The 12,120-nt window shown below is 37.8% G+C and overlaps 1 protein-coding gene across 3 annotated transcripts in view; it reads right to left on the reverse strand.

The window, feature by feature from the left end:
* The window catches only part of SYT10 (synaptotagmin 10), a 70,028-nt gene that overhangs the window by 39,999 nt on the left and 17,909 nt on the right, over positions 1-12,120 (reverse strand). For all 3 annotated transcript variants that reach the window (XR_014313860.1, XM_082739029.1, XM_082739030.1), the window contains exon 2: positions 9,939-10,296. Coding sequence is in view for 2 of the 3 variants with exons in the window: in XM_082739029.1 (XP_082595155.1) it covers positions 9,939-10,296 (358 nt within the window). In the remaining variant the exon portion in view is untranslated. The remainder of the gene's footprint in view (positions 1-9,938; positions 10,297-12,120) is intronic.

Raw genomic sequence — 12,120 nt, forward strand, 5'->3', positions numbered from 1 at the left:
AACAGATTTTTGTACACTGATTTTGTATCCTGTGACTTTAGAATTCATAAATCAGGTTTAGCAATTTTTTGGTGGAGGCTTTTGGGTTTTCTACATAAAGTATCACGTCATCTGCAAATAGTGGAAGTTTGACTTCTTCCCTGCTGATTTGAATGCCTTTTCTTTTTGTTGTCTGATCGCTGAGGCTGGGACACTAAACAACTACTTAAATACTATAGAAATGGTACAGCTAATCCCATTCTAATTCTTGATACTTTTTTAGCCCTAATATGATAATGGAATACCATTTATTTCTTTAAGCCTATATATCTATCTTTGATATACAGGATTAGGGGCTTAAATTAGGGACAGGCAACTATTAGAGAATATTTAGGAAAAGTAAGAAGAATTTTAAAAGGAATACTAGTTCACACCAACCACAGTAAAAATCTCACTCCTTTCACTTGCCAGGTGCTTGACGCTGGGCAGCACCTCTCAGGGCTTCAGTCTGAAAAATGGTTGTAATGCTGTTACCTGCGCCATAATGTGTGGTGCAAATTATGTGAAATGATGCATGCCAAACATTCAGCCCTTTGCCTGGCACGTAGTAAATACTCAACAAATATTAGCCATTAATGACAATAAAAATGTTGATGTAAATTTTAAAAAATAATAAAAGAATACAAGTAGTATATGTTCTGAATTATGAAAGGGGTCTTATATAACTTAGTTCTATATTCAGTGTACTTAAGAGATTAGGAATATTTTGTTAAATAATTTAATATTTCTGCCCAAATCACATTCACTTATATAATGATTTTTTTAAAAAGATTTTATTTATTTATTTGACAGAAAAAGAGTGAGAGTGAGCAAGCACAAGCAGAGGGAGCAGCAGGGAGAGGGAGAAGCAGGCTCCCCGCTGAGCAGGGACCCTGACACGGGACTCCATCCCAGGACCCCGGGTTCATGACAAGAGTCCAAGGCAGACACTTAACCAACGGAGCCACCCAGGTGCCCCTATAATGATTTTTAAAGAAAACTTTTGTAAACAAAGCCCCCCAAATGTAAATTCCTTATATTTTATAGATTGATTCCACTCACACTCACTTATACTTTTCAATATCCTAAAATTTTAACCTTCCATCCTCTCCCTAAAAATCAGTAAATTCTTTCTTATGTCTCTGAATATAATTGTACAGCTGTAAAGCCCCTCCAGCAGGAATCAAAGAGTAGTAATGTTTTTGTTCCAGTCAGCTAGTGTCCTAATTATAGAGTAAATAGTGCATATTCTAAGTCATAGTTTAGCTAGTCAGTTAAGAGAAGCTGTAATTATTACAATGCTAAACTAGTGCCATGACAAAACAGACTCTTTCTTCTTGCTCCCCCAGCCCCACACCCCACCAGCTCCTTTTCTTCTTCTTTTCTGGAATGACATGATAAGTGGCTAGTCTCACACAAATATACAACCGAAGTATAGGCCACTTGACTATTACTGATCTCATTCGTACCCTTCAGACCTAGAAGGGCAACACCCAGGCACTTCCCCAGGTAGGGAAGGAAAAACTTTCCCTGCCTTACCTGGAATATCTGACAGTAGCTAGAGTCAAAATTACTTGATGCCATAGGAATAACATGCATTAACATGGTGATTTTCAAATGCTTATTACCAATAGATCCCTTCCTTCAAACAGAATCAGAAGCCAGAAGCTGAATATGTAAAGACAGAGTTGGTCTGGTTGTCGTGTAGGTAGAGTCCTGGGATCTCACTGGAAACCAAGCCAGCTTTTCTCTACTAACCAGAAGAGGCTGCTTAAAGATCACAACGCTGACATGCGTGGGGAAAATGCTGACCTGGAATCAGACAGTTTGCTTCCAGCTTCCCTAAGTGAGAGCAACTTCGGGCAAGTCACTTAACTTGTTGGAGTTTTACTCTCATTTATAAAACAGTCCTTTCAGTGTGAAGAGTGAATGAGATATTAGATATGATGACTTTGAAAACTATAACTTCTCATATTCTATAACAGTTATTATCACTAGAATTCAGGACACAAGGACCTGAAGTATGAATGCCATAATGAATTCTCTGATTCCGACAATCGCAAGCCTAGGGCTGCTGTTTGGGGCTGCCCAGGTGGCAGAAAGTCATTCCTGAGCGAGCACATCCTGGGTCACAGCCCTGGGTAACACTGGCCCTCCAATTCATTCACTTCTTAGAACCTAGCATTTCTCTTTTCCTTAAATGGGAAACCTTTATCCTATTACACTTAGCTGCAGTGTCTTTTTTAAAAAATGATTTTATTTATTTATTTGACAGAGAGAGGGCATAAGTAGGCAGGGTGGCAAGCAGAGGGAGAGGGAGAAGCAGGCTCCCAGCTGAGCAGAGAGCCCTGACAAGGACCCTGAGATCAAAACTGGAGCCAAAGGCAGATGCTTAACAACTGAGCCACCCAGACACCCCTTAATTGCAGTGTCTTTACCATTTGTTAAGTTTACCTTAGATATTGCTTGAGAATTCAGAGAGGAAAAGCAAAAATATATTTAGCAGCATTTTACTGATTTATTCAATATGTTTAGAAGGAATTAATCTCTCCTTGTTTTTGTTACTACTGAACTTTTTATCAAAAACTGTCAGCATATATTAAACGTTACAGCCGTATTTCACAGTTAAGAAGGCTTGAACTGTAAGACTAAATCAAGTTTGCAGTAAACTAAGTTTTCATCTACGTTTCCTGTTTTCTTATATTCAATTTGAAACAAGAACAGGAGTGACTCATTCAACACACAAAAATCTCAGAACCCCCCCCCCCCACACACACAAAAAAACAAATATATATTGTTTTATTATATACCAATATATTTATTTATTATATACCAAGCCTAACCAAGGCAAGGTACTGCATATATGAAGGCAGACTAAGCTATATAATATGTCACAATGAATTTTTAAAAATAAAAACTGGACATCAGCAAAATCTTCCATATCCTTAATCTCTTCTTTGAATATGCTTCTCACCTGATTGTTCAGTAGAAACACAGCTTTTTTCTAAGGACACGGTTCCCTCTTTGCCTCTCTCATGTGGTGGCTGATACGTTCCCCACAGTCCTTGTTCCACTGGCTGGAGGTCGGGCAGTCATGCATTTGTCTTCTTTCCCATTGTCACTTTGACCCCATTCTCCCTTTATCCACTTCTACCAGCCCTGAAGCTCAAGTCAGCTAGTCGCATCCCCATTATTACTTATTGTTAGCCATCTATTGATTAATAAATCACTCCCTTTAAAGTCTTCATTATTTTCATTTCTTGGTTCACGAACACTCTGACAAATTTTTGTTCTGATTTCTAGCAATGCACATGTTTCTTTCTACCTTGTGGCCTCTAGGTTCTTTGAACTCCCCTCCTGCTATGATGCCTTTTACTTCCTGAAATTACAACCGTGTACATAGATTTTGTCATAATTAGCTACAAACTGTCCACAACCCCAATGTCATGCATCTCTCTCTCTGATCGATGCCTCTTATCTTTCTAGCTCAGACCCCCTTAAATCCCCCAGACAACCTTTCCAAATTACCAGAACCTCCAATCTTTGACTATACCTCAATTTCATAATCCCTACTTCCCTGATATCATTTCCCTCTCATTATCCAGTTTTAATTCCATGGCTAGTCATTAAAATCACTCTCAGGGACACATCTCCAATTCCCTGTTGCTCTCTACCTTCTTAGTTGCAGGACAAAAAAATAACTGCAGCTCCGGTTGAATTCACGCTTCCATCACTGGCACATGTACAAGTGAATGCAAATGGAGAAAAACATAAAACAACTTTCTCTGCTCCGCTTTAAATTCATGACCACATTTCTCATGTAAGCCCTAATGTAACATAGCAATCTCTTCTCCCTCTCAATCTCCTAGATTTGCAAGAAGACTATTTCACGTTCTCACCTTTCTACAAACTTTCATCACCCTTCTTCCTCATGCTAAGTCTCAGTTAAAACCCAGTTTTCCAATTCGCTCAGAAAAATTGAAGCAAAGAACAGAAACCTTCCACAGACAACATCTTATCAACCCTCTTAGCAGTATCTGTAACCCATATATTTTGCCTTAAAGACAATTCCTCCACTTATATACTAACGCCCATTTTCTCTCATGTCACCTTCAAGAATATTCCCTCTGGTTCTTGCATTATTAAACCTCCCTCTCAGTGGGGTCGCTTCTATCTGCATAAAAGACACTGTTGTTTCTCCTATCTTTAAGAAAACCTCATACCACTTCCTCTCTCTGTACTACTATGTTTCTCTGACACATTTGTAGCAAAACTCCTTGAAAGAGTTGAGGACAGTCTGTTCACTGTTTAATTTGTTTCCTTCTATTCTATTTATACATATTCTAATTAGCTTTTCACATGCTCAACCCCACCAAAACCAGTCTTGAAAATTTGAACAATGTCTTCCCCACATTGCTAAACTCACTCAGCAATTCATAGTCTTCATCCCAGCCAGATTTACCAGAGTCACTTAACAAACAGTGCATCTCTCCTGGTTGTTGACATACACTCTTCAGTTGGCCTCTGGGTTATACCTTCCTGGCTTTTCTCCTAATCTACTAGTGTCTACTTCTCAGTCTACTATGCTGTTCCTGATGTCTGCAAACAGTATATTGAAATGAGTTGTTTTCAAATTGGTCTTCCATTTCTCAGCCCTTTTCCTAGATGGTGCTCTTTATAATGGCAGAGACTACGTATTATTCATCTTTTCATGAATTTCATACTAACATATACTGGGATTCAGGAAATGTTTGCTGGAATTTGTATTAGAATAATTTACCCTAGGGGTACCTGAGTGGTGCTGTCTATTAAACATCAGACTTTAGGATTTGGTTCAGGTCATGATCTTAGGGTCCTGAGATCAAGCCCCTCATCAGGGCTCAGCACTGAGCATGAAACCTGCTTTAGATTTTCTCTCCCTCTGCCCTTTCCACTCATGCTCTCTCACTTTCTAAAATAAATGAATAAATCTTTTTAAAAAACCATTTACTGGGGCGCCTGGGTGGCTCAGTGGGTTAAGCCTCTGCCTTCGGCTCAGGTCATGATCTCAGGGTCCTGAGATCGAGTCCCATATCGGGCTCTCTGCTCAGCGGGGAGCCTGCTTCCTCCTCTCTCTCTGCCTGCCTCTCTGTCTACTTGTGATCTCTCTCTGTCAAATAAATAAATAAAATCTTTAAAAAAAACCAAAAACCATTTACTGGGCACCTGGGTGGCTCAGTCTGTTAAGCGTCTGCCTTTGCCTCAGGCCATGATCTCAGGGCCCTGGGACCCAGCCCCCATGTTAGGCCCCTGCCTTACCCAGGAGCCTGTTTCTCCCTCTCCTGCTGCCCCTCCCCTGTGCTTCTCTCTCTCTTTCAAGCTCTCTTTCAAATAAATAAAATCTTTTAAAAAAATCATTTACCCAAATACTCCTGTGACTAATGAAATCAAACATCCCAAGAATGATTTATATTATAAAGGAGGGCCCAATCAATTTATAATTAGTGTTTGTAAAGAGGAGATGATATTTATCAGTGCCAGAAAACTCCCATGTTTGATTTTATTTTATAAGGATTTTTCTCTGACCTTGGTACAAACAGTCATCCCATTTCAGAAAAAAAGTTGGAGTATTTATTGAATACATGTTTCATGAAAAGGCTTATTTAACCAGCTCAAGCACCTGCACAGTATGTTTCATAAAATTTTAATTCAAAGAGCTAGATCTGAGGTCCTCACAGTTTTCGGTAAGTGTTGCTTCTTGATATCCTAGCTAGGTTCTATCTTTGAAACTCTCCATTTGTGTCACATCTTGCTTTCCATTCCTTACAGTGTCCTGGAATGGATAATTGTAATTTTTGCTATCTTTTCAGAGGAATTTAATTAAAAAAAATCTCTTAAACTATATAATCCAGTTCTATATATTTTTACATAATTCTTTCATTTCTCTTATGTGATGATTTTAAAAATTATTCTCCAAGCAATCATAGCTTATTGTAAATCCATGAGCACATATAAGTCAATGATTTCTTCCCATGAATGCTTTCTTGCTTTTGTTCATGTTCAGTTGGCTCTGCCATTAGGTTTCCTAATTACTTTTCACTTAGACTCCTTTCTAGCAGTGGCTAACCTACATAACTCCTCATCCTCAACAATTTATTTTGCCACTTATTATTCACCTCTTCTGGGCATCATTAATAGAATGCATGGAAAATTGGTCCTCATACTCATCCTAGGAGTATACCATCATTAACCTCTTTCTAAAATGAGCAGTTTATCTCACAACCTGATGCTGTTATTAAAGGAGCAAAGTGAAGTGGAGAGATGACCAATCAATCAAAAGTGTCACTTGATGCTTCTTAGGTACCTACACAGTGACAGAAATTAGGAATGCATGAAAGTAGGCTACACAGCCTTGTTCTCTGAGAAGGTAGCATTGAGTTTGGCAAGTAGCTACAGCTTAATATTAGGACAATCAATAATTGCTAGATTGTAGCAACTCTCCTTTAAGTAATAAAGGATAATAGCTTATAACTGGCCAGAGAAAGTAGACTCTCAGATACATTTTCCTTAAACATCTTATAGTAGATAAAAAACAGGTCACCATTCCAGACATGGGAAGCAATACAAGCAAAAACACAGAGGCAGAGAGGTAAGGTCTACAGGACAGTCAAAAGACCAAGCATTCCTTTCGTGGGCAGTCATAAAATATCCATTTGGATAGATAGATGAGGTTGTCAAATTCATTAATTTATTTTTTTTAAACTAAAATATGTAGCCTGAGTTCCTTCAGTATTTTATCTAGGTGTCAAGAACAATACCGAAGTGAACTTGGCAGATTTTCTGCCTAAGAAAGCAACACAGAGCTGTATGTGTATGGGAATATGGAATTAAAATGCTTGCATGGTAGCTTGGTATCATCCAATTTTAATAGTTTGAATGGCAGGCTTTGCAGAGGTTTAGGCTATGCTTGTAATGATTTGAAGAGTCACGGTGCTTTTTATAAGGGGTCTTAGATTCTTCCTTCACAACTGCCCTCAGGCTTTTGTCTTTTGGTTGTTTGCTTTTTCCTGATTTTTTATCATGCTTTAACTACTACATAAGTTTCTAAATAGATGTCATTTTCTTTAGTCTGTCCTTTAAGCTATTGCCAAATTAATTTTTCTAAAACACAGCTCTTTATACAAGGGACTCTTCTGTGCCAAATATTTTTTGACAGGACAAAACTTGAACATTGTGGCCATGATTTCAAGGCCTCTTATACTTTGATTCTAGCTGACTTTCTCTTCTTCCTTTGTTCCTCCACTGAACTCCCATTTTCTGATCAAGGTATTTTACCTGCTGTTTTTATGGTAACGTTTCCTATTCTGTGTCTTTTCACATAAAATGTTTCCATCTGGGATGCACACCTTTTCCCAGTAGACATTCATGTGAATTCCTGGATTCCTTAATGGCCCTTCTCTCAGCCTCATGCTGGAAATAATCTTCCTGTTCTCAGAATTCCACATTCTTCATCACAGTTTGTACTTGTAATTCCTTATATTGAAGTTGATCTTTCAAGTCTTGTCTTTGCATTATGTTGTAAATTTTTTTCCAGCTCCCTTGGATTTACAGAGTAGATGGAGTATGCATAATATTTGGTGATACTCATTACTAAATATCTACTGAATAAGACTACAGGATGAATGAACAGTCAGTCAATCAAGATACAGGCTAGAAGAATGTTAGTAATAAAGAAATACACGGATGCCTCCTGGCTGGTTGCTTGGTCTCTGGCAGGCTGACGGGACCAAATGTACAGGCATTTGAAAAGGAAGATGAGAATCTGGAAAATTTGCCCGTTTCCAGCCATGCTGTTATGTTCTGGACCAATCAAAATGTTATGAAATTATAGAGACAAATAAAGCTTGAAAGGCTAAGAAGTTTGGCATCTACTGTCTGAGCCAAGTCAAAGGGAGTCCCAACAGCAGACTGGGGCTGGCATAGCCTAATAAGGTGATGATATCAAGCATTAAATTAATTGTGTGTATGTATGTGTGCATGTATGTGGTCTGATTTTGCTACACTTTAGTGAGAAGTTAGGATCTGAGCAGAATAATCTGATCTATGATAATGTACATTTGATCACTGTGTTCAAGTGGGCTGCCTAATGCACTCAGCAATTTCCTCCTCCTTCTATATGAGGTCATTTCTGGTATGATGAAGAGAGAACTACACACAATCAAGTTTTCTGCAAGGAATTCATCTCAATGCCAAAGAGATTAAAATCATGACTCTGATCATTCACAATAACCACTTATAATTTTAGATTTCTGAGAATAATGAGTAGGAAGATACCCTTATTTTTCAATCTCCAAACCATCTGTCCACAGCAGACTTTGTGACCAACATCTTTGAGTTCAGAAAACTATATCCCCTTGGCTTTCACACTTAAACTGTGAAACCATCAATCTGGATAAATTTGAATTCTAACTTTGGCCAGCCGCATGACTTCAGGCAAATTTTTAAATCTCTCTGGGTTTGAGTTAATTCACAAGTAATGGGAATGATTAATAATACTTACCTCATGCAAGTTGGCCAAGGATTAGCAGGAAGGCTGCCTGGCATAGAGGCTAAATTGCAAGTGCTCAAAATAATTCTTTCCTTCTTCTGTTCTTACCCACTCATATAAACAAGAAAATTCAAAGAGGCAGATGAAATGATATCAAAGTTCTAGTAAAACTTTGAATTTGTCTTCTACTTTTTCTCTTAGAAAATATGAGATATGTATAATTCAATCTTTATGGTTTTTTTTTTTTTTTTTTAGGACCAAGAGAGAAAGTGTCCTTGTGTCGGTTGCACTTATCAGTTAAAAGAGCTGAATAATTCTAAATGCTAAGCTCACTGATGTTCATAGCTGCTGCTAATATTTAAAAAAAAATGTTTTGTAAATTAATTGAACATTTTTACCCTAAATTTTTTGAGTTTCTTTAAAGCTTTATCCTCACACACACAAAATTTTTTTTACATTAGTGTAATTTGAAATACACTATAGCAAATTATTTTCATTCAAGAGATATTCTGCTGATTTTTCCAAGCAGAGTTAAAATGTATCTCCACAAAGAGGCCTCCCTTTTCCCTCATTTTCTGTACGCTCCTCAGTATGCTCACGATATTCACCAAAAGCCTGGCGAGCGTCTCGCACTCTGCCCAGTATGAGTTTGGTCTGTGTGGATTCAAATAACATTTTCCTGTGGTTCCATGTTGACAATGTAGTTGCTGAACAACTGTAGACTACACGTTAGTGACTGTTACTCAATTTTGATTGTGAAGTTCTCAATGATTTCATGACAGACTTTGCAAATGGCTGTTTTCATGGTATTTATTGGTCAATTTAAACTAAATTGAAAGACTGCACGTAGAATCTATTGAGCCATGATATTTCTTTTTTTTTTTTTAAAGATTTTATTTATTTATTTGACAGAGAGAGAGATCACAAATAGGCAGAGAGACAGACAGAGAGAGAGATGAGGAGAAGCAGGCTCCCTGCTGAGCAGAGAGCCCAATGCGGGACTCGATCCCAGGACCCTGGGATCATGACCTGAGCCGAAGGCAGAGGCTTAACCCACTGAGCCACCCAGGCGCCCCGAGCCATGATATTTCAAGGGAAAGAGTTCATAAATAATAATCTGTATTTATATGATTTTACCGAGACTTCAGAATCTACTAAACTTCCTTGGTACTGCTCCCTGTTTGGCTCCTTTGTCTTGAGTTTCTTTGATCCTTACTCTGTCCTTTTCCTCTTTATTCAGTTATCTGTTTCCTGTGTCCTTCTCATTTCTCCTGTTTGTCTTTTCTTTTCTCCTTTCCCACCTCAGTTTTCTTTTCTATTATGAAATCACACACATACACACACACACACACACACACACACGCCCAGTTTTATGTATTTGATCTTTCCTTACCGGGATGAAGACGTAGGCTCAGTAGTTTGTCTTTGCACACGTGCATGTTTAATTAAATGTTCTTTTAAAGCAGTTTGGACTTCTGCTGGGATATCAGGGGAAGTGTGGCTGATTTTTATAGCAGGTTCAATAACTTTTAGAGCTGGCTTTTCGTTATCTTTAACTTCTTTTTTCTCTTCAGTCTCAAAAACTTCAGTAGGAGCACTTGAAATGCTCTGTGGAAGGGTACTGATGTTGGAAGTCACCGGTTTGCTCTTCCAGCAAGGCCAGCACAGCTTCCAGAAGACAAAAAGTGAAACAACCAACAAGGCCAGGCCACAGAAGCTGACAACCACCGCTAACAAGCTGACTGAAATATCTGGAAAAAATTACAATGTAAAGAAATGTTAATTCATTGAGAGTGTAGATAAAAGAGCAGCAATGGTGAGATAATTTACCTACGATTATTATTAATAGCTTTCTGACTGAGAATTATGAAATTTACTTTTAATTTATCTTTGTAGGGAGGAAAGATTAATAACTGTGCCTGAAAATTCTCAAAGGAAATATATGAAAACTTCAAACTGTACACAGGAAAAGCACATCACTTCCAGGAACAGTACAAGGGGTTCAAGAGTTTGCGAAGGTGGCAGTTTATAATCTGTCTTGAAGTTACAAAGCTTAAGAAATTTGGAGAGGGGCACCTGGGTGTCTCAGTGGGATAAGTCTCTGCCTCCGGCTCTGGTCAATGTCTCAGGGTCCAGGGATCAAGCCCGGCAACCGGCTCTCTACTCAGCAGGGAGCCTGCTTCCCCCTCTCTCTCTGCCTGACTTTCTGCCTACTTGTGCTCTCTCGCTCTCTATCAAATAAATAAATAAAATCTTTAAAAAAAACGAAAGAAACTTGGAGAATGCACACAGCAGGAAAGGCTTCTGTTTGCTTCATCTTTTATCTAAAGATGTAAACTTCTCACTCTTGAAGCAGAGAATAATGTCAAATATTTGCATAAACCACTTTCTATAGTCTAAATGAGGATAACATGTTACTAACAGAGAGTGGGTATAGTAATAGCATATTTTTAAATTCCCCAGGTTCGTTCTGATAACCTTGTATGTTCCTTCTTTTTAGAGTTCCAAATTAAGGATGTGTTACCTAAGTATCTCTAAAATAAACTTACTTTAAAATATTTACAAACTTAATACATGATAATTATGTAAAGTAATTTAAAGAAATATAGTAAAAAAAAAGTTAGTAAGATTGACTCAATAAATGAATGGGAGAGAAGGAACAAATCTCCTGTGCAGAATTTCAAACAATTTATGTAGATACTTTGCTCTCAAGGAGGTGGAGTCCAGCTCTCAACTCCTTAAGTGTGGACTGCACATAGTGACTTCCTTCCGAAAAGGAGAGCATGGAAAAAGTAAGGGTACCTCACTGGGGTGATCGAGATGAACATCGACAATGATGAATCATGTTGCTAGTATGCACCCCTGATAAGTGATGAAAATGGCACTCTAATTCTGTTGTCTTCTTCCCCAAATCCATAACCCAAAGTCTAAACATTAGAAATATATAAGACAAATTCTGGAAGAAGGGCATTCTATAAAGTATCTGATGAGTACTCTTCAAAACTGCCAAGGTTCCCAGATAAAAACATAGCCTGAGAAATGATCACAGCCAAAAGGAGGCATGACAACTAAATAAAAGATGGTATCCTAGACAGACTCCTTGAATAGAAAAAGAATTATTAGGTAAAAACTAAGGAAATAGGACTCAAGTATAGACTTTAATTAACAATGTATCAATACTGGTTCATTAATTACACAATGTCCCATATTAATGTTAAATGTTAATAATAGGAGAAACTGGGTGTCGGGTACATGGGACCTTTGTACTATTTCCCCCAATTTTTATGTAAATCTAAAACTGCTCTAAATCATAAAGTCTTTTTTTAAAAAAAAGTTAATGATTTTCCATTACCCACTTCCATTTTCAACTTCCTAAGATAACCAATGTTAGCAACTTGGTATAATAGCACTCTTCAGAATCAAGCAAAGTTCCTGTAAAGGGAGATTTTTCTAGATGTAAATAACCTTGTAATTTTCTTTTACAACTTTGCTTAGCCTCATTTTTGTAAAATATGAATCCAATATCTTTTATTTGTTCAAAAGAAAAAGTTAGGAATATGTTAGAGGCTGAACTC

This window comes from Mustela nivalis (assembly GCF_964662115.1).
Source record: "Mustela nivalis genome assembly, chromosome: 7".
NCBI classification, from domain to species: Eukaryota; Metazoa; Chordata; class Mammalia; order Carnivora; family Mustelidae; genus Mustela; species Mustela nivalis.